Source organism: Gasterosteus aculeatus, chromosome 13 (assembly GCF_964276395.1).
Source record: "Gasterosteus aculeatus chromosome 13, fGasAcu3.hap1.1, whole genome shotgun sequence".
Classification (NCBI taxonomy): Eukaryota; Metazoa; Chordata; class Actinopteri; order Perciformes; family Gasterosteidae; genus Gasterosteus; species Gasterosteus aculeatus.
Genome location: NC_135701.1, coordinates 1676631 through 1699834, shown reverse-complemented (window position 1 = coordinate 1699834; position 23204 = coordinate 1676631). Strand labels below are relative to the sequence as shown.

At 46.4% G+C, this 23204-nt stretch overlaps 2 protein-coding genes and 1 long non-coding RNA gene across 12 annotated transcripts; all 3 read right to left on the bottom strand.

Annotated features, from left to right (window-relative positions):
- Positions 1–71: 71 nt before the first annotated feature.
- On the bottom strand, positions 72–2138 carry rpl35 (ribosomal protein L35). The gene is made up of 4 exons (XM_040195410.2): positions 1994–2138; positions 1220–1356; positions 692–773; positions 72–258 (listed from the first exon to the last, which is right to left on the bottom strand). The coding sequence occupies exons 1-4, from the start codon at positions 1994–1996 to the stop codon at positions 109–111; spliced, it is 372 nt and encodes a 123-aa protein (XP_040051344.1). The 5' UTR covers positions 1997–2138; the 3' UTR covers positions 72–108.
- A 1819-nt stretch (positions 2139–3957) lies between these two features.
- Positions 3958–4858, bottom strand: LOC144386389 (uncharacterized). The gene is made up of 2 exons (XR_013452092.1): positions 4580–4858; positions 3958–4134 (listed from the first exon to the last, which is right to left on the bottom strand). It is a non-coding gene; the product is annotated as an uncharacterized LOC144386389 (long non-coding RNA).
- Positions 4859–5781: 923 nt separating this feature from the next.
- golga1 (golgin A1) lies at positions 5782–22929 on the bottom strand. 10 transcript variants are annotated; one of them, XM_040195405.2, is made up of 24 exons: positions 22625–22929; positions 21815–22114; positions 19989–20079; positions 18916–18990; positions 17937–18034; positions 17827–17859; positions 16700–16828; positions 16299–16468; positions 16039–16129; positions 15881–15964; positions 15486–15611; positions 14933–15028; positions 14468–14563; positions 14252–14347; positions 13746–13886; positions 13551–13625; positions 13015–13104; positions 12797–12899; positions 12387–12526; positions 11809–11967; positions 11518–11577; positions 8605–8829; positions 7908–7994; positions 5782–7749 (listed from the first exon to the last, which is right to left on the bottom strand). In XM_040195405.2, the coding sequence occupies exons 2-24, from the start codon at positions 21941–21943 to the stop codon at positions 7669–7671; spliced, it is 2475 nt and encodes an 824-aa protein (XP_040051339.2). In that variant the 5' UTR covers positions 21944–22114; positions 22625–22929; the 3' UTR covers positions 5782–7668. The 10 variants fall into 10 exon arrangements, with proteins under 10 accessions (XP_040051339.2, XP_077943598.1, XP_040051341.2 ...); XM_078087472.1 differs by having other exon boundaries at positions 14933–15025; XM_040195407.2 differs by having other exon boundaries at positions 21815–22111; positions 22625–22826.
- Between the last annotated feature and the right edge of the window lie 275 nt (positions 22930–23204).

Below are 23204 nucleotides of genomic sequence, written 5' to 3'. Positions count from 1 at the left end.
TTTGTGCATTATTGATCATCTTTTGCGAGCATCAGAGTGGTTGAAGTGGGACCAACATCACCAGACAAGTGTAGTCTTTTACAGAGATTTTATTTGTTGATAAAAAGCCTAAGCTTTGACGGCAAATTTGCGGATTGAGTACAGGAGGTCTTTCCTCTGCTGCTTCTTGGTCCGCAGACCCTCCTCGTGCTTGTTGAGTTGGCGGCGCATCGCTCTGGTCTTCTTGGGTCTCAGATCCAGGGGCTTATACTTCTTACCCTGAAACAAAAAGGATTCACTTTTAACTACATACACACACCTGCACAGGGCGAGAGCAGCAAAGCTGCTTTTCTGTTCTGCACTTAATTCTCTCAGCAAGCAGCTGATGACTAAGGACATCACTGCTACCCAGCTCACACATTGTTATCCGTCCTCTTCAAACCCTTTACAAAGCAATGCGGTCACAGCTGTGCTTCATAACTCGATCTCTAATGCAAACAGCCCCAGCAGATGTCCGTATGGAAGGAGCATCTCCATCAGGAGGAACACTGCGGTCATCTCAAGTCTCAGTCTTTTGGTAAGCAGTTGTTTATGCATCAGCAAATCATCAGCTCAACAAGTATCATCTTCGACCAGAGAACCACGCGGAGATGTCTCCATGAGCGCTGAGGAGCACGTGTTCCTACAACCCAAAACAGATGGTTGCGCTCACCTTGTAGAACTTCCTCAGGTTCTCCTTCTGCGTCTGGTTGATTACAGTCAGCACTCTTGCGATGGACTTGCGGACAACGCGGCTGTAATGAAGAAGACGCCAGTCAGACACGTGGTGCCAAAAGCAGACCGGGCTGTCCGGCTAGCATTACGCTTCCGATCCGTCACGTGAACTTTGTTAGTTGAACATACAACCTCCCACTCTGAGGACATTGCATTTTTTGTGATTTCAGATTGGAGTGAAACGGCAATAGTGTACTGGTCCTGGCACATGTAAAAGTAGTAACATTTCCCTTAATACATTAATTTAACATTTACTAGTTTTACATTTGACCTTTTGGATTACAATACATTGTATTTCAATCACAAGCAAACTGACAGCTCATCACTGATGCTCTGGACTGCCTGACACCAGCTCTATACAACAGCACCTGAATGTAGCATGACAATATAGCCAAGTCCAGCCATTCAATCAGGATCAACCTGACTAGAAGAACGTGTCCGGTGAGATCGTGTCCATGTAACTTACATCTTGGAGAGCTTGGAAGCGGCTCCACCGGTAACCTTGGCCACACGCAGCTGGGACAGCTCGTTTTTTAGGTCGTCCAGCTGCTTAAGCAGCTCCTCCTTCTTCTTGCCCCGCAGATCTCGAGCCTTAATCTTGGCCTGGTCCGTGACATAAGAAAAGGGTTTAAGTGGCAGCACCATGCAGGTGTCGCCAATGGAAGATATCGTCTGTTCCCGACACGCGTCAGCCGGCCAACGCCGAGAACACAGATTACACTCGTGGTTACAACAGTATTTGTCCGGATTGCCTCATTGAGATACCAATTAAAGCTACTTTGTCTATTTGTGCAAATAAACAAAGGCTCTACTTTATCTGTGATTAATGCCCAGCAATCTAGCAGGCTATCAATAAAGGCCTTAACGGATCCAACGCAGTGATACTCGTTTTTCCCCTTTCAGAAAACACGAACAGGTGTCCATGTATTTTCTTGTATATTAGGTTTTGTTGTATTGCTCGTTCTTTTTTGTGGACTACCGGGTCCGAAAATACGGTAAAAAGTAACTAGACGCGTTCCGATTAGCTTAACTACAGCTAGCAACATAGCCTAGCGCCGTCTGTCCGACGCAACGCTCGAGAATATGACTTTTATCACCTTCCGGCAGAAGCCTACTTAACAATTCATGTATGAAAAAACGCCCAGCAATCTCATGGATATGTATAACAAATATTTAATGGTGTTTAGTTCAGATAAACGTAATAATATACTAGTTGATGGACAAGTGTCGAGCTGCTCACCATGTTCCCTCTCGCTGCCCTGTTGGAAAGGCCGGACGTACCGCGTGCTCACAAAATGTAGCTTCCGGGGATTCTTCTTCGCTGCTTTCCTCTCACTTCGATGTGACACAAACAAACAGCGGCGCTCATCGGTGGAGCCTGGAACATCACACGGTGAATAAAAACACAAAAGCATGTCAGAAGTCAAGAATGATAAAGATTTACACGTCATTGGAACAGCAATAAAATCATGAAATATATCAAAATGTTATAATCAAGGGACACAACTGAGGAAATTATATTGAGGGAATTCTAATTTAAATATACGGTCAAAGTAGATCATTGAGAGGTCAGAGCGAGCGACATTTTGTGGGAATTGAATTTCTTCATCCCCTCAGTTAACAAAGAGGGGAACGGGTGGGATTTCAAGTTCGGTGTTAAATGTCAATGCGTTAATAGCATTAAAAATCAAAATCTATATAAATGATGAAATCCCCTGTAGAACCCCCCAAAAAAATATCCTCAGCAGAGGCTCGTTTAGTTTAAAGGCGAGAACGTTTTCAGTGTCTCCGTTTGCTTTGTGTGGAGAGGAAAAAAAATCAACTCCTCTTTGCCTCAGAGTGGCTTCAGGTTATGTTTCCACAGAATGTCTCGCTGCAGTGCCGTTTACAGCGCCTGTGTACTGTTTAGTGAGATGGTCTGTAAGAGAGGAGGGGGACGTCCTGTACAAGCCAAAATTGGTTATTCAGCATTGGTGCAAGCAATGGTGCGTTCCAGCAGATCCGATCCAACCCCCTCTTCGTATGCACCAACGCACGCGACCCAACCCTCTGTGGAAAGATGCACCATCCAGCTACTGTCGTGTGGATTTCTGTCCCTTTAGCATCGTGGTCGTGGCAGGTATTTGTGTTTGGGAGGTAGGAGTCTACTGCTGGAAGTGATCATTACCACATGTTCTGCAGAGCAGGAAGGGGACGTGGGATCGGAAGGTTCTGATTTGGAAAGGCTCAGTGGGATAAACTTAGAGAACATTAGAGATGAAGAAAACAGGATATAGAAATATTAAATGAAATGAGAAATCAATAATTGGAGCTGCCAATCAGACAAGGAAATCAAGATAAGGTAGTTCCATGGAATGATGAGTGCAGCGAGGTAATAAACATCCTTCATTTTAAAAGTGTAATACGGTACAAGAGAATGCGAGCAGGGGTACAGAAAACAGATCAATGGAAGTATTAAAGACCGTTTTGTAACAATAGGAAGAAGCAATCAAGTTTGGGGAACAGAATAAAAAATAGATCAGGTCTAACTGCTGCAGGTAAGGATCAGATTTGCTACGTCACGTTGAACCAACTGTCTGATTTAGTGGTGACGTTTCATTTGTACAATAAAGTTTGGCAGGAAGGAATGTTAGGACTTTAGAAACAAACCGTAATGGTACACGACACCAGCGAAAGATCCCACCTGTCCATCAAACTACAGGTAGTGACTTTCCCCAAAGTGGGAAGTCAATGCTGGAGACCAGACTCTCTTGGAAACGAGGAATCTTGTCAAAATATCAAATTGGATTTAGAAAAGAGCAACTATGGATCCAATATGTCTAGAAGGTGAGGAGGCGCACGTGAATAAGGACATTTACTGTGGAAAGAGGGACCATTAGAGGCACTTGAACCCTGAATGACTCAGACTACGCAGTGTAACTAGTCACTGAAGGCAGGCGTCAATCACTGTAGGACATGGAATCAAAGTCCAGAAATAAGACTCCATTTAGCATTAATAGGAACATTTTAGCTCAACAACAAACAAGTGACGGTCAGAGAGTCACGGCCCGTTTGCAGAGAACATTTATTCTGCAGCCTTCCATAAAGCATTATGCCACCTTATTGATTAGTTTATAGATTATTGATCATCTTTTCCTGGCATCAGAGTGGTTGAAGTGGGACCAACATGTACATGTTACATTTGTGAAAAACACCAGACAAGTGTAGTCTTTTACAGAGATTTTATTCGTTGATAAGCCCAAGCTTTGACTGAAACAGAGTCAATACAGGAGGTCTTTCCGCTGCCGCTGCCGCTGCTGCTGCTGCTGCTGCTGCTTGGTCCGCAGACCCTCGGGCTTGTGCAGTAGGCGACGGAGAGCTCGGTCTTCTTGGGTCTCAGACCTGAAACAAAAAGGATTCACTTTTAACATGGAAGCACACCGCACACACACACCTGCACAGGGCGAGAGCAGCAAAGCTGCTTTTCTGTTCTGCACTTAATTCTCTCAGCAAGCAGCTGATGACTAAGGACATAACTGCTACCCAGCTCACACATTGTTATCCGTCCTCTTCAAACCCTTTACAAAGCAATGCGGTCACAGCTGTGCTCCATAACTCGATCTCTAATGCTAACAGCCCCAGCAGATGTCCGTATGGAAGGAACATCTCCATCAGGAGGAACACTGCGGTCATCTCAAGTCTCAGTCTTTTGGTAAGCAGTTGTTTATGCATCAGCAAATCATCAGCTCAACAAGTATCATCTTCGACCAGAGAACCACGCGGAGATGTCTCCATGAGCGCTGAGGAGCACGTGTTCCTACAACCCAAAACAGATGGTTGCGCTCACCTTGTAGAACTTCCTCAGGTTCTCCTTCTGCGTCTGGTTGATTACAGTCAGCACTCCTGCGATGGATAATGAAGAAGACGCCAGTCAGACACGTGGTGCCAAAAGCAGACCGGGCTGTCCGGCTAGCATTACGCTTCCGACCCGTCACGTGACATGACGAGGGGCGCGCGCACCGGGCGGCTGCACGCGCACAAAGGCCTGGACGGTCCGAGGCAGCGACTCAATCAAAGCGTCGCGATCCTCGCGCTGCTCATCCAGAAAGGACCGACACGCCGCGTGCAAAGCTTTTATAGCGCGGGAAGTTCTTCTTCGTGGGTAGAGTTTTCCGTTGACGTCACATAAACAGCGCCCCTGATTGGTGGAGCGTGGAAGAAACGCTTTGTTCCCCCATCAACCTGGAATAGATATACAATGTAACCTGAATAAAGACACTCAACAAAACACCGAATTTTAACTTCATATGAATTTATATTTAAGCTGAAATTACAGCGTAATGGTTAGGTGTCATTAAATATTATCATTCTGATATATTTCTTGAGTCTATGAGTTTTCCAGGCAATTTTAAATTTAAAAACCACGTGATTTGATACAAAATGTTGATTACCTGTAATGCCAAATGGTGCTCTGGATACAGCATTTATGCGCCAACGCTGTGGTGGTCCCACCCTCAGGAGGGACATTTGTTACACCTGATCTAATACCTCTGTACCCGAACAAGAGATGGCTAATGGGCCGCTGCTCCCATGCTATATGAAAGAATTGGAGTGCTGTAAGAGTTTGAAAGGATTTAGCATGAGACCTGCAAGGTGAAGGGTCACAATGAGGGAAAATGTAAAAATAGTATACGATCTACATTTTGCAATCAAATATTTTCACTCAAATTGAAAGAACAAACCTTGCAACTATGCTATTATGCAAATCGGCAACCAACTCAAAAAACAAATGTTTCAATATCATACACACAAAAAAGGGTATTGCTGAAACTTTTTCTTGGTGCACACTGTTGCCTCACAGCAAGAAGGTTGTGAGTCTGTCTGGAGGCTTTTCTCTGGATTTCTGCTGCAGACCAAGAACATGGACTTCAGCTTAATTGCTTCAGAATGTTTTTTTCTCTCCATGCGATCAAAAGGAAATACTTCAAAAACAACTGGAATCGGTCCCGTTGTTCATTCTGTACACACGACATCCATGGTAGTCTGGGCCTTTATCATTTCAGGTTTATTATTAATAAATGTTGGGAGAGGAAACCATTGCACGGATGAAAAGTAAAAGCTGTAGTGATTGAACAGTTGTGTTTCAGGGTTTAAAAGAGCAGGTTAAAAAGTGCATTCATGGTTCCATTTGGTTTGAGTCTGTGTGACTACATTTCTATCAAATCCAGAATCCGTTGGCTTTTGGAAATGAAGAGTGAGGCTGCTGCAGGGAGCCAACATGCAGATCCTCCCCGTGCTGTGGAGGCATCACAGGGTGATGACTGTGGAGGGGGGGGGGGTACGAGTAAAGGAAACAGATATGGGTTCTGGATGATGGTGATGAATACACAAAACCGGTCACATCAAACCATTTACATCCACTGATTTATAAAGTTCTCAACGCATACAGTATGTGCATATTTCTCTGTATAAATAGATATGTGGAATGTGGTTTCATTTACATTGGTAAAGGCAGGTAAAGGTAGAGCATGTCCTCCAGTCATCATTTACATTGCATTCACTTATTTAAGCACGTTGTTATATTATCCAAATGCACGTCCAGTCTAAATTGGTCTTAAAGGACAATCTGTGCACAGACAGCTTGGCCTGTGACATCTTTGTCCCCCAAGTAGCAGACTGTTGTTGCCCTGACCTGAGCTTTCAAAGCAGCACTTCCTGTTCCTTATGTTTTACCAGCCAATGAAATGAGCTGTTGAACTACAGTACGTTTGTCTGTCCTTCATCAACAGAGCCCCTTTATTATTACACCGGTCCGAACTTTTTACTAACTGAATTACATTTTTGTACATGCCATTATATATAACTACCATAGTTATATATATAACTATGTATTTGTAGAAGGCCAAATCACCAACCATATACTAGGGAAGTTACTCTTCACAATAAAAGTGCCACATCCTTTGAGCTGCTTTCTCTTCCTCCACACAGTCCTAGCAGATAAAGTCCACTGTGGTCTGGATTTTGTCCACATGCTGTCCACGCCCCACTGGACCTGAACTCAATGTGAGCCAGGCCACCTCGCCATGTGGTCTGGTTGATGGGATCTGATCTTGGAGCACAGACTCGACGCCAGGAGTCCCTTTGAAAAGACAAGTGGAAACCCAGTGTGAAGCAATTTGGTGAAAATGTCCTTTTGAAGAGAAGACGACAATCGAAAAAGGTTTGAATTTGGGGGTGCTGTTGGACATACACTCCAACCTGGAATGGATTCATTTGATTGTGCTAAGAGCTTTGTAATAAAGTCTTATATTAACGGTATTCGCTGGGCATCAGAACACGCGGCCCTTTCAATGCGATCACCAACATTTCCACATGATTCAAGTCTAAATGAAAACCAATTTAGATCCTTTGTAACTAATGCAAACCGTTAAGAAGCCCTCTATGATTTAAATATAAACATGTACCAGCTAACAGGCTAAAACCTCCTTCAGCAATCAACGCTGCACCGTTTGTCCAGTGAAAACAGTCTGTCTGCTCCAACAACAACAAAAAGGACTTGTGTGTTTTGACAAATGAGGCACCTCCTAATAAAACAGCTATCGGCCCGTTTTCTTTCATGTGCTCATTTTCTGACATGCTAACTCACTTTTAGCGGTTTTCACAGAATCGAAAACCTATTTTTGACATGAGTAAGGGAAGAAACATTTGACTCCCAAAATTCCAGTGTTAATAGTGTGTCCCAGTTGACCTTCTATTAGGCCAAAAGTCTGCCTGGACCACTGACAAGGAAACAAAGTCCTCTTAAAGTTGTCACGTGCTCCTGAAGATGTCCCCACACAGCGGGAAGCCACCGTCCAGGCTGCCCAACGTGGACTGCAGAGGGGCTTCCTCCTCTTCAAGGGGCTCTTTGGTTCCCGTATCTCCTCCTGCGGAGCATCAGCTCCACTGAGTGGAAGGGCCTGAGACTGAAGGGCGGATGGTCCCCTTTGGAGAAGGCTTGGATCCAAACCAGGACATCTAGAACACAAACATAGTCACCAGGTGAAAAATCATTTGAGCCCAACGGCTACACACTACTACAGTTGGGACACTGCTGTATTTATCTCTCTATTAGTTGATGCTTTCAGCGGTGTTCTGCCTGATGAAGGGCTGGAAGCTGCACACTGAACACCAACCTTATACTCCAGCGTTTGTTTCAACATGTCCTCCTCCTCCCGGGTGAAGTTCAGCAGCACAGACACGGCTCGTATTAGCTGGAACGCCTGACAGAAAGACACACGCATGCTGACTGGCTCAGTGAACCACAGTCAAGCCGTTGGTCCATAAAGACCTACAGAGCTGCACACTAAAGCCTAGTTTATGCTTCTGCGTCTTCAGAGCGACGCAAGGAAACGCAGATGCAAGACCCCCTTGCGTGTCCCTTGTGGGTCTTTTCACACCCCCTTGCGTCCTTGCGTGCGTCGACCCATCTTTCTAGGCAAGCCTCCCACAGCGCACCAGGCTGCGATTGGTCCGCTAACTACGTCCTTTACGGAGTCTCACATTGCCGTTTTCATAGCCCGATACGGCCATTATTAAAAGGAAGAATGTTTACGAGACAACGGATCAGATTGAAGAACTTTTGTCGGAAGAAATGCGTAAATATGACCGCAAGCCGTCATTGGTGGACTATAAGGACGCCGGATGGCCTCTGATTCACGGAGGGAGATCTCCACAAACGAGGGGAACAAAGTCGTGGAGGAAAATACGGGACAAATGTGTCCTTGATGAAAAGCAGCGGTGTGGATGCACGGGGCAATAGATAAATAAAGCAACTATTCGAATATATATTTGAATATAGAATATTCGTTGACAGCCCTACTGAGGACTTACCTCAGCTTCTCTGGAGGACATAAATTTGAGTACGACGTGTTTGAGATACTCAAAGTTGATTTCTCGCGAGTCGTTGAGGTCTGAGGTGTTGGTCACCGTGGTCTTGGAGGTCGGGGGGCTGAGGGTAGATGTTGGGAGCGGGTCAGGACAAACCCTCTCTGCTTTTTCTGCTCTGCTTTCGGAAAATTTCTCCTTCCCTTCAGTTTCTGCCTCAGGCTTTAGCTTCTGTAGTGGGACACAGAAGGAAACTAAGTACAGTGTATTCACTTCTCTCACACGCACACGCATGTTACAGCCTTGTGCTAAAATTATTAAAACAACATTTGACATTGGATGGCTTCAGGTCCGGCCTCAGGCTGGGACACACTCATTCCCTGTGGTCTCTGAGCCACTCCTGAGGTGTCACGGCTCTGTCCAGCAGGAAGGGAACCTTTCAGGAAGCAGCACGTGAACCTGGGGAAACATGTCTCAGCCTCTCGGTCCATCAGCACCGGTTCCCCCCGAGGCTGCGTTCTTTCCCCTCTGCTCTTCTCCCTGTACACCAACAGCTGCACCTCCACCCACCAGTCCGTCACGCTCCTGAAGGTTGCAGATGACACCACCCTCATTGGACTGATCTCTGGTGGGGACGAGTCCGCCTACAGGTGGAGTCTGACCATCTGGTGTCGTGGTGCAGCCAGAACGCTCAACGCTCTAAAGACAGTGGAGATGGTTGTGGATTTCAGGAGGAACAGAGCCCCACCCTCCCCCATCACCCTGTGACACTCCCCCGTCATTGTGGATTCCTTCCCTTTTCTGGGCTCCATCATCACCCAGGACCTCAAGTGGGAGCTGAACATCAGCTCCATCACCAAGAAGGCTCAGCAGAGGTTGTTCTTCCTGAGGCAGCTGAAGAAACTCAACCTGCCAAAGACGATGATGGTCCACTTCTACACGGCCATCATGGAGTCCATCCTCTGCTCCTCCATCACCGTCTGGTACGCTGCAGCCACAGCCAAGGACAAGGGCAGGCTGCAGCGTGTCCTCCGCTCTGCAGAGAGGCTGATCGGCTGCAATCTGCCGTCCCTGCAGGACTTGTTCGCTTCCAGGACCCTGAAGGTGGCTAAAAAGATGGTGGCCGACCCCTCCCACCACGGACAAAACCTGTTTGTGCCCCTTCCATCTGGCAGGAGGCTGAGGTCCATCAGGACTAAGACCTCCCGCCACACCAACAGTTTCTTCCCGTCGGCAGTCATCAACAGAACTCCGCATGCACATACTTGCACTACGTTGTTCTTGCACTACGTTGTCTTATCGGTCTTGTTGTCCATTGTCTTGCTGTCTGCTGTTAAGCACCAACCTCCAAGTCAAATTCCTTGTATGTCTGACATGTTTTGGTAATAAATGGCTGGGCTCCAAGACCTGAGCTCTCTCTTTCCCACAACCCGCTCATCAAAGCACCTGCTGCTGGACCCCCTCCCTCTTTTTTTCTAAAGACTAAATCTTAAAAGTAATCACATTAGAAAGTGTGTATTTTAGACACTGTTGTTTAATTGTTATGTTATTTTAAACACAAAACTACACCCATGAGGTCATCTTGGAGGTGGAACATGCTGAATTAGTGACTCTTCCTGCTGTCCTCATGCTCATGTCTCCATTATTTGACAGCTGTGTTTGAGGTGCCAACAGTCTCCCTACATTTAGCAGGTTTTCAAACCCCGGTCTTTTAGGGACACAGTGGTCCTCTGCAGACTGTGCGCCGCGCAGGGTAACGTTACATGTTGAGATGGAAGCAGCCTAGCAGCCAGCTTAGAATAGCAGTGCTTTAGGTGGCCCGTTTACCACTCACCGCCCTTCTGTTTGACACGTGGAGTAATTCCTCTGCACAGATCTCTGCTGTATGTCACACCTGTTTTATTTTACTTCCAATACAAAAAGCTCTCTCCATCTTGATGTAACTGACTGCAGCGAACGGCCGTTTCGTTTCCGTGGTCAACTGAACAAGCGTACGTTAACTACGTAAAAATACTTTGTTGCATTAATCTTGAGCACATTAATCGCATAGATTAATGTGTTTATGTGGACAGCCCTTGTTTAGTTACGGTCACTAGTCATGCATCCACAGCAGCCAATCACAGGACTGCAAGTTGTGTAGTAAATGGACTTTACATATACACACTAGGCCTGTTGCAATATGCAATAAAATGACTTATCGCATTCTCTCTGAAATCGCGTGCAATAATGTTTGGTGCTGCGATATTCATTTTACATATAAATCAACGTCACTAACATTTAAATTGATCGCCCGGTCAAAGCCGCGGCGCACATTTCCGCTGGACACATTTTCTCGAACCCGACTGAATCGCACCAAGCCCGATGCTTCGCCCGCTCCGTGTCCCTTGCACTTATTATTTTTTGGGTTTTTCACATTTCGATTCTAATGTCCAACCATTCTGACAAATAAAACGTTCTTTGAAATAGCTTACTTTTATTGCTATGCTATTATATTGTCATGTGCAATAATCACACAACAAAATTGTTATATCGTGACAGCCCTAATACACATATCTGTTTTCTAGTCTTCTGACCACTAAAAGTGTTTTTTAGCCCCTTGTCTGTCCGTAACTAACATTCACACACTGTAGTCACAGCTACCGGAGCTATTTTTACCATTTCTACTTTCTTGTTCTTCTGCGTTTGTACCCTGTGGTTGAATGCACTGATTGTAAGTCACTTTGGATAAAAGCGTCAGATAAATGACATGTAATGTGATGTTTGGGGTTAAATCCGTCTCGAGGAGCGCAGTGCGAGAGACATCGTGGAGGAGCGGAGAGAATCAACCCGCGATCAACGAGCACAACCTCCATCTGCAAGCAGGCTCCTTTGCTCTTTTTGGTTTAACAGGTTAGTATTAACTGGTGAGTTTGAACTCACCAGTTCCTTCTGCAGTGTCCTCTTCAGTTCCGCCAGTCTCTGCTGCAGCTGCTTGATGGTCTGCAAAACAAAACCAATGGGTTTTATTCATCTAGATGCTGAAAGGTACTAGGATTTAAATGGGTGTGAATGTGTGAACGACGACGTGAAGTATTGAACGACTTTGGGTGGTTCAACACTATTAAAAATAGAAATACAACTACAGACAATTTAACATTTTACCACAGTAACAGTGCAGCTCCTCTCAAAGAGCAGGTAGGACATCAGAACGGGAGCAAATCAGTAACTGACCTTATTCTTGTCAGAGAGCTGCTGTTCGAGCTCTCTGTTGACCTTCTGAATGTGATCCAGGTCATCCAGCGTCACACTGCCGTTGTGATCCTCCTCGCACACCTCAGGGCCGCGCAGCTGCTCCGTTAAGGTTTCCACTTCGACCTCCAGGTATGAGATCTGAGCACATTCAACGCCCCACAGAGCTCAGTTCATGTTCTCCTCTTTGGAGTGTGCACACAATACTGACCCCCGTGTGAACATGAGTGATTTCACGTTCATTAGCCAATGAACAGCCCCAATTAAAAACAAAAACAAATGCTGATTAAATAACTAATTTTAAAGTCTAATTTTGTGAATCAAGAGTCAAATTAAATATAAAAGAATACATCTCCATGAGCAAGCGGACTGGCTGTCTGAATGAGTTTGCTAAAACGATGCTTCAGGTATGATCATACGCATTTTAACAGTTATTTAAGAGACAACATGGAGGTACAGATTGCATATCACATAGCCTGCAGATATAGATATTATTTATAAAGCTTGTGGCAGCATGTGTGTGTGTGTGTGTGTGTGTGTGTGTGTGTGTGTGTGCTAACCCGCGCCTGGCAGCTGTCCAGCTGCTGCGTCTGGTTGATCAGCTGTGACTCTTTGTCCAGCTCCATCTGCTCCAGCTGGGCGCGCTGCTGCTCCACCTTCTCCTGCAGCTGCACCGCTGCTGCCTGCTGACACTGCACCTCTGCACCGCAACACACACGATACGAGGAGGCAGACATTTGTACTTTCTGTTCAATGCTTTCGATCATACAATCATAGATTAATGCACAATTTTATAGAATCTAAGGCCTCTAACAAAAATGAATTACAATGCAATATACAATTTGGGCACCATTCTAAGATACAAAAAACTAGTGTTACACAAAGCAGAAATACCATTGTTGAAACTCAACAAATGATTACAAAATGAAGGAGCCCATATTTCTAGAGGACCTAAAGTGTGTGTGTGTACCCTTCTGGAGCGTTTGCACGTCTTCCTCGCTCAGTGCTAGCTTCTCAGTGGCCGTGGAAAGGTCCTGCAGGGAGGTCTGTAGCGATGTGGTGAGCTCTCCAACCTGGCAACAAGCACAGACAAACTGGCTGGATGACCCACGGCCCTGGATGTGTTGTGCGCGGTCTTGGAGCCTGTGGGGATCCACTGACGCTGAGGCGAAGTGCTGGCCTACACACCTGCGTTTGCAGCTCCTCCTTCTGGCGCCTGCTTTCTTCTAGTGCTTTGGCAATTTCTGTGCTCACAGTCTGCCGACAGTTCAGCTCCGCCTGAGGAACACAGACCAAGACAAGAGGACGACAATGAGACTCTTTCACGCATGATACACACCTTTAGTTGAGTGGGATGTATATTTATGTGATATGTGTATATATATGTGAGTTTAGGTTCATGTAAAGTGAAGCTGTATCACAATGTGTGACAACAACCACTAGTTAAAGCAAAGGTCATGTAAGGAAGCCCATAAGGGACTTGTCAAAATGATTAATATTAGAAAGGAGAATTCACTCATTTGCATTATGATTTTCTCATTCTACGAACGTGTCAAAATAAAAAACAGTGGACATGGACAATATTCAAATGTCAAAACCAATCTGAAAATAAAAATGCGGTGCAAACACCGAATTTGACGTTTTAGGGAACGTTTTCAGAGGTCACTGAAATGTGAATATGTGCATTAAACAACTGGGGAGAAACGGGGAGTGGCAGTTCTGACCCGGCTCTGCTCCAGCTCTTCTGTCCGCTGACTGAGGGCGGAGTTTACCTCGTCCCTCTGCTGATCCAGATCAGCCTAAACACAAGAACAGCAGAGAAGGAGTCATCATGGCTGCGTGCTCGTGTGCACACACTGACGCCCCGTAGTGTAACAGCACCACCACGTCATAGTGCTCGAGATGAGAAGCAGGTGTACCAGTCTGTCGTGCAGCCTCTGTCTTTCAGTCTGTAACGAGCGGACGCTGTCCTCCAGGCGGCGGGCCTCTTCCTGGCTCTGCTGCTGAAGCAAACACACCTGCTGGTCCAGAAAGGCCTTCTCTGCACTCCACTCCGCTTGCTGGAAAAATCCAACCAGATACAACTGAAAAAGGCCATGTTGTCAGTAGAAACATATCTACATCTGACCAAAACCCCAATGTATTAAAACGGACACAAACTGTGTTTATGCTAAAAATCATCACGTTAAAAGAAAAGAAAAACTGCAGCAAACATCAGCAACAGTGTCATCACTAATAAGACCACCAGAGGACACCAGAGTGAACTCAAGTTACACTTTGTTGAGACAATATGACACCTGTAATTAAAATCATTTACTTTCTAGAAGTCGTTATTTTCCACTATACTTCTGTACTGTAGTAGATGCCGGTCCACCCTCATATTCTACTTTTGGGGAGGCAAGCTGCACGTGTCTGCGCCGCTCACCAGTTTATCCACGTGCCGCTGTTTCTCTGTGGCGTGGCGCTCGGCACTCTTCAGCCTCTCATCACTCTCTTGCACATTCTGCTCCAAACTAGCTATCTGAGAAATAAAGCAGTACAAAAGAGCAAAATCCTCAGCCACTCATCAGTAACCAGCGGGCATCCGGCTAAAGCCACTAGAAGGGATCACTTCAGTGTGTTTCTGTGTCCGACTGCTGACCTGCGTGTCCGTCCTCTCCCTGTAGGCTCTGGACGAGTCGTCCTTGTGTCGGAGGAGGTTCTGCAGCTCAGTAAGGCTGCAGCTCATTCTGGATAGCTGGATCGGACAAGAAACACGAAGCGCAAACTCACTTATCAAGTCTTTGACCGCACCAGGAGCAAATGTTACAGACGGTACCATTCAACCCTGACATTACTTTTCCATTCCTGACTAAAGTGGACACCCGTGTTTGCATCTCTCCCTGAAGACCTTCTGTTCACCAACATCACAAGCTCTCCCTCCCTCCCCCCGTCCTCCCTGCTGTCTATAACATAGTCAGACACTTAAGCGCTGTAAGTGGACCTAGCTCGTCCTGATTGGATCACTCTGCAGCATCCTCGCTCAATACTCAACCAATTTCACTCATCGTTGCATCTATTAAAGACGTGGGAAGACAGGGTGCAGGAAATGGACGTAGTGGCTTACCTGAGTCTCCAGAGAGCTGACGGTGTCAGCGTGGTCGGTCCGAACCTGCAGCAGCTCCGCTCTGGTCACCTCCAGACTTTGCTCCAAGCCGCACTTCTAAAAGGGGACAACTGGACTGATTAACCAGTGCTTTGGTATCTATATTGTTCCCCTCCCCAACAGGGACATAATCATCAGGAAATACACCTAAGATAAACTTAGCATTAGTTCAAATGATGTCCAATCAAATATATTAGAAGCTTCTATGAAGAGATTGACAGCTCTTAACAAAACGAAATCAGGTAAGAAATATTTGCCAATAATGTTAAATGTGTGTTTACACCAATGCTGTTTCAAACTCACATTCTATCACTTCAGTTGCACCATATTAACACAATGCTAAAATGTCATCACAACATGAACAGACCGAGCTGTTGACGTCCCCATGCATTTAATTCATTTCATTGATTAGATATCGGTTGACTGGTCTGAACACACGTACACCTTATATAGATAAAAACAACGCCTGCCACATGAGATGAGATGGCAGGTTCCTGCTCCAGAGCTTCTTCACCTCATGGAGAAGCTCCTGTAGATGGTCGTCCTGGCTCAGGTTCCCCTGGAGCCGTCTCTCCAGGGACGTCACTTTCTTCTGAAGGTCCGATAACAAGCGCTCCTTGTCCACCTCCGTTACAGCGGCCTGATGGTGTCAAGGGAAGAATTGAAACGGGCTCCTATCGATCCTTTCTTTAGTCAATTCTCAAACCAAAAGTTCAAAGGCCTGATGACATGCGGGAAATGCAGAGAGGTGTGAAGATACAGTCTGCTGATGCGCCGGCACGACGCTACGTGATCAACTCACAGCCCCGGCCAATGCTGTCCCCTGACTTAAACTCATTCACGCTGTAGTGGCTCATCCTAGGCTGGTGTCACAAAGGTATGTGGAGAATGTTGGATTACACCCCTGACCTTTTGCTGATGCAACTTCAGGGCGTCATGCTCCGTCTGTAATGCCTGCAGGGACGTCTCCAACGTGGACACCACGCGCTGTGACTGAAACACAAGGTTTTCACACAGCCACTTGGAGAACAGCGGAGAAGCGGTAGGCGCTTGTGTTGAGGACTGACCTTCTGGAAGTCTTCAGAGACCTGCTGGAGGACCGACTGCAGCTCACGGATCCGCTGGTCTGCTTCCTCTCTGAGCAGCAGCAGCTCCTCTCTGCACACATTCAGGGACACGCAGGTCGTCTTCACGGCTCAACAAGAAGACGGTGTGAATTGAACTTTAATGATGTGATGTAACTGCTGGGGGCATGGTTGGTGTTTCTCAACAGTATTGTGAGCCCACCAGACCAGGAGAAGTGATTACAAGGAGCATTGGTTCTCACCGCTCTATCTCAAGCCCGGAGTTGAGACTGCAGCTCTCCTCGTGCTGCTGTTCCAGAGTCTGGAGTTTCCTCCTCGCCTCCAACAGCCCTTGCTTTGCCGACTGAACTTCAGCTTCCTTCAGCTGGAGCTGCAGATCCCGCTGACTCAGCTCCTCCTCCTTCTTCAGCAACTGATGAACAGGAAACAAAGAGTACTTCAAGAACATGCGGTGCACTGGACCGCTGTGGAGGACAGATCAAACCCCACCCGGACAAACTAAGCGCTCCTCAAACACTCGGAGGCTCCGAGACTCCAAAGTCTAATTCTTTAAATGACCTTCCGTTTGATCAAAAAACAACTAGTGGATGGAAGAAAACCAGTTTGTAACTAATGCTGCAAATCCAAGTCCATGGGTACGCACCATATGTTTAAGTTTAGCCAGCTCCTGCTGCTGAAAGCCTTCCAGTTCATCGCGGTCATCCCTTTTCTGGAAGAGTGCTACGCTGTGCTGCATCATCTCCTCTACCCGGGCTGCCAGGGAAGCCTTCTCCTGAACACACACACGGTCACACCATGAACGGACACTTGCATGGACCACGCTCAGCGCGTCAGCAGGTTTCCAGAACACTGCAGAGACGTAGGTTACGGGTCACTGATCAGGAGGTCAAACCATTCCCACGGAGGGATCCACGTTAAATAGCACAGCAGCACAACCTCTGAGACCCCAGATCAGCCTCTGAGGACATGGGGTCCCAGTGCCACTAGCAGATATCCAGGATTAGTAACCTGAGGTGTGGAGAAGACTTGTACCACTGGATTGTTTCACAAATAGTGCTCCAGACACGGATGATCACCTGCATCCAACCCAGCCTGCTCCCATGTGACTACTGACACAAACCACAAGGGCACATCGGTTAATCTGTTGTTGGATTATATATATATATATATATATATATATATATATACACATACATATGTGTATACACACACACACACACACACCTAAACCCTGTGCTTGGCCGGCTTTCTACTTTCACACCACGAACAAACTACACAGGTTTGACTGACAAATCCTTTCAGAGGTTTACTACACAACGCACTTCAATACACAACTTTATTAACAAACTAAGTGGGCAAAACCATTTGAGGCTTGCACTGTTTTTGAAGTTCTCAATCCTGCACCACCCGGGGAAATTGGCTAGTTTCCATCTCTGCTGCTAAGTGATGCTTGTTGGAAGAGACTAGAAAACAATCAAAGCAACCCGTCTCTGATTAGATCATTTTACCTCACTGACAGAAACAACGTACAATTCATCCTGTTAGTCCAACAACCAGCAGCTCTGGTTTGAGAGGGATGAATAAAAAAAATCAACCTCTTCCTTCCTGTTCATCAGATTGAAATGTGACACACCAGAAGAAACAAAGTCACACCCGTCTTCTGGCAACAGGACAGTTCTTCAATTCGATTGATTTCAGGTGTAGAAAACAATCACATTCTAAGCTCTTTAATACATCCACAGCTTAATATGTTATATATGAAAGGCTCACCTTTTCCACGCCAGTCATCTTCTCCATCCAATCCTGCAGGGAAAGGAAGAAAGTGAGTAAACAAAGCTTGAATTCACGGCGCTACAGGAGTGAGACGCGGCGGCTGCTACCTGCTCCTTCTTCTCCAGAGCTAGAGCCATCCCCTCCGCCATCTTGGCTCTGCTGGCCTGGTGACACTCGTTCTGGTCCTGAAGTTTCTTTATGGATGCTGAGTAGTGAAAGTGAGACAGAGGAAAGGGGAAAGATGGAAACCATACAGAGGTTTGTATGCAACGTGAGAGGACAGGAATATTAAATGGCACAGACAGCAGCACTGTTAGCAGCGGCGAGTCAGATCGAAAGCAGACGAGCGATGCGCGGAAAGTGACAAGAACTCAAAAACACAGTTTACCAAAGCTAGCTGCATATCTGTGAGAGAAAAATCCACCCTTCAGGCTCCACCTGCTCTCACAACACCTGCGTACCAGAGAAGCCACAAACTGAACACTGGAGAACAAACCTCAGTAGTCAGTAGATCGATCATGAACTAAGCCTTTTTAAAATCGACTGTTACTCTTGTAGCGTGTGGTGCTCATTGCAACCAAAAACACATTTCATCATTTCAAAGAGTCGAGAGCAATGTCCTCAGACACCATGGCCCATAGGACACGATGATTCCTATTCTGACATGAGGTTCCATACTCAACACGACGTGCAGCTACAGAGGTTTGGCCACTGGCAGAAAGCCCAACACACGGGATGCAACGCGGCTTTAAAAGACATGCGGCTCGTTGTCTTCATGTCCACAAGCAGAGCTGCTGAGCCACATCACACACACCAGCCGCTCACGTCTTCAGCAGCAGTAAGCGCGCCGCGTCTATGAAGCCCTCAACTGAAGCACTGTGAGGGCACGTTGAGAGAATGGGACGCACACAGCAGCAGACAATGCAGACGGGCCTCTGGGCTCGATGTGCGGAAAAACTAACTCCAGGGTGGATTTCTAGATTATAAAGAGGAGCAAAGCAAAGCACTATAATATTAACACGCCATGTGACCGTTATTACAGAGGTGAGAGAGGAAGGCGATCGGCAGGAGAGGAGGGGTACGTACAATCCTGATGCTTTTCTAATGCAATTTCAAGCTTCTCCTTGGTCTTCTGCATAATTCGCAGCTGCTCAGCATAGTCTAGTGGTGGGAAGTAGGGTGAGGAGACGGGGTACCAACAGCACACACACACACACACACACACACAAAGGAGGATGGGGAGGAAAGAGGAGAAGGTGAACAAAAGGAAAGGGAGAAAGCAAAAGGGAAAACGTGAGACACAATGGGAGGTCAAACTACTGATGGTTTTCTTATCTGAGAAAAGCATACTGGTTAAAAAGGGGATTTAACCCTTTCTAAGGGAGCAAAGTCACATAATGACAGAGGTCCATCCCACTCGTAGGGGAGGAAAAGGACAAAGTGAAATTGGCATTTTTAACCATATCACTGAGCTGAGATGACCCCATCTTATTGGAAGTGGACTCACTGAAGATTCCACTGCACCTCCGACAAAAACACAGTATGTTTACAAACTGGGGAGTGTGAAGTGTGACGGGTTGGGACTGGAATCACTGGAAGCGGCCTTCCGTGCCTGGTGGAATGGAGGATAAACCCCCTCGTGCGGTGGAGGTGATCCCGTCTGCTCTGCAGACGCTACGAACAGCAAAGAGCTTCTCGCAGCGGGACGGCCGCTCCGCACCCTGAGGCACCTGGTCGACCGCGGAGTACGTTTGGGGAGAACGTTTCTATGACATGCAACTACTATGTCACAGCAATCCTTTTCAATCTGTTCAACAGGGTCTATTATCTCTGATCGAATGAAACACTGAAATATTCAAGTTCATTATATTAATTTGGGGTAAATTCATTGTCATATTGGACAAACATTTGAAGACATTATCCTAATAAAAGAGAAGTCGTTAGATCAATAGATGGATGGATGGATGGGTGCTCCAGGTGGCTGCCCTGTGAGGACGATTGCTCAATGTTGGGTAATTATAGACTTCACTGCAGGAATTGATTGTGTGAGTGACAGAGAAAAGAGGCACAAAGTTATATTGATCGTTGTCGATATCAAGATCACTGTAAGCTCTGATGTCACAGGAAAACGGGGCCGGACCTCAGACTGACAGTCCTACCTGAGAGCTTGGCCTCCAGCTTCCGGATCTGGTCATTCCTTCTGAGAAGCTGAGCAGGGAGGTCGTCCCTGGAGCTGCTGCCATCAGAGGCCTGAAGACACACACACACACACACAAGTTTGTATTGGAGGTTCGCGCTAAAGCTCCTCTTCACAATCAGAAATCATCAAGTGTAACTTGTTATTTTCAGTGCAGGTAGCATTGCTCTATTAAATATCTAAATGACTAAATCATTTCTATCCGTAGCCAAACCTCCTCATTCCTAATCCCAGCCAGCCAATCCAACACAGATTAGGGCTTCACTGACCTTTAGGCAGCCAATAAACCGTTAGACTGTATATAAGAAGTGGGCGTAGCCAGCGTGACGTCCCCCCCTTGTTTTATGGAGGGATGTTTGGATAGTGGACAGGAAGTGACCATATCTTATCAAGTCGTGTAGAGACCCGTCATTCAGCGTCTTAATACGAGGCTTTCGTGAAGCTCCTCGTTCACATGGAATTTGCAGGAGGGTGCCGCTCCGAAAAAGGAACCTGCCATCGACCACTTTTCGGATTCGGCGTCACTCGGAAAAACACCGGAAACGCCGCAAATGATCGGTTTGGGGCAATGCGAGCTTACGCAACTGCTTTAGGACACCTTTTAGCTAAAGAGGACGATTCAGGTGGACGTCATGAGCAATGTGAATGAACGAGACGGTGCGACATCTTGCAACGGGACCTGGGATGTTTTTCAAAATAAAGTCGATCTCCTCGCTAAACATTAACAACCTTCTGGTGCTCGGCCAACAAACGTGATGTTTACAATGCTGTTTCTCTGTTGCATAGCAACAGACACACGTACACGGACTATTTTCTGTGATGCACAACGTATTGTGGCTACAACTATTTTCTATTAACTTCCTATTTATAGTAAGTTCAAGGGTTGACTAACAACAGCCAGGAACTGTAACATTAGTACAGCCTCCCGTACCTTATTGCTTAAGTACAATATGGCCTTGTTTTGTATGTTTTTGCCTGTTATTCATTTATTTATTCAATTTGCGTTAGTGTATTAACAAAAATAAATATGTGAGTTGAACATATCCTACTGTGTTTTTTAATTATTATTTTTAATTCATGAATACTTTTGGTGATGGGTGCCCTTTTGTTTTGACCACCCGCCCCCCAAAACGTCCGTGCACGTGCCTGCACAGACGTTTGCCACACGCTCGCCAGCAGAGTCGCTACTCGGTGACTTCACTAAATAATTTAGCGGAGTGCTAACTGAGACAGCACGACAACCTCTGGGAGGTTTCCTTTAGGAAAATCCTTTCTCATGATAATCATATGAGACAACATCAACAAAACGCTGAGACATCCCTGCATGCCAGTGCCTACTGAAACAGGATCGAAAACACACAGATTGAGTGAGCAGTGAGCGTGTGACGAGAAATTAATGAACTGGTCTTGGTGCTCGACTGGTTAGTCTGAACACAACAGTTTCCCGCCTACACACAGTCAATACAATGCGATGTCAGTCACACCCAAGCCCTCATTTACCTAGAGCCGCCTGACTCGACACTAACCCCAAAGTCACAAGTACAGACGTTACCCACTTGTTTCTGGATTTATTCTTAATAGATAATTACTTAGACACGTGTTGTTTTATACGGATATCCTGCTCAATTTCTAAAAGTTTTCCAAAAAATGTGTGACACGTGTGTAGTAACAGAAAAGCAATGCAATAATGCAGACAAAAGGTATGTTTGTGCACCAAGTGGTCTGGATGAGCCCATTCCCACATGAAGCCAGTGACTGGCGATGATTTCACAATGCAACGTTACTTACAAAGTCGTCTCCCGAGTCGGCCCCCACGGAGGCGATGGACTCCTTGCTGATGGTGCGTGGTATACGGACGCCACCCCGAGGTGCTGTGGCCGCCTCCTCTGCGATCTTCTTTTTCAGCTTGGCGAACATGTCGCTCCTTTCCGCGCGTCTCTCTGAGTGCAGTTGGCGGTTCGTGTGGACTCAGTGGCTCCCAGGGACGATGCGGTCTACGGATCCTGCTTCTCGGCTGTGCAGCACAGCGGCGTCCCCAGGCAGCACCGCTCCAAACTGGTCTGTTGGGGCGACTCCATCCTGCTACTGCTGATGAAGAAGGGAGGAAGATATCGAGATGTTCTGGCTGCTGGTCAGCTGAGTAGAGACACATCGCAGAAGACTGTCTGTGGGGCACTTTACCGATGGAAACATTATACTTTACTGGGGAACAGTCGGTGTGTGTCAGACTGAAACGTCCCTCTAAATGTTTCTCACGGGTATCGAACACAGTGTTTCCACTAGGTTTACAACTTCAGGGGGAGGGGGGGGTTGGACAAACGGATCGGCCGAGCTCATACACTAGAATCATGGAAACACAACGCCATTCATCGCTGCAAAAAGCCTTAAAGACATTATAGTTTGTAACCGAACCTGTCGTTTCGTTGCGGACGTGTTAGGCGACGGGCCGCTGCAGAGTGAAACCTGTCAGAGGTTCCGTGACCGGTTTGACTGACAGATAGCAGCTAGCTCCTCCATAACAATGAGAGTTAACGTTGCCACCGCAGGGCGACGTTAGCACGTTAGCTGACTCGTTCACTGACGTCGCCTTTCTCTTACCATGTTAACTTGGATAAAGTCCGTGACGTTTTCCAATTCTTAACGGCCGTACGTTCGCCTTTGGTTCTGCGGGTCCTCAGCGGGTGGCTTTGGTCGTGGCAGTCAACAGGAACTCACTCATTAGCGCTGTCTGGTCGGACATGCTAGCTGCGCTGCTAGTACGGGAGCTACACGTAATCAGCCAACACGGATGACGCAACACGTGACCGCGGCGCCGTCGCTCATTGGGTAGATCTGGGAACGTGTCCAGCGTGCGCCTCCTACAGGCAACAACGGTGATAGCATGTAAATCCCAATGATCGAACTCGTGCTTATGCTGACATGCTGGTTCTGCTGTGTCCAAGCTGAGCTGTGTATGCTGATGATAAATTAGACCTTAAAGGTGAAGGGAATGGAACATTCTTACCTGATAATTGTGAATTATTCTACTTCACTCCACTGTGATAAAAACGTGCTGTATATAATATATGCAAATCATACCATTTAATTTTTTGTAAACCTGTTTTGTGCAACATCTTGTGGATAGAATAGAACATAAATGTATTTAAAAATCCCCCTTGATTTTGATTGAATTTAACAA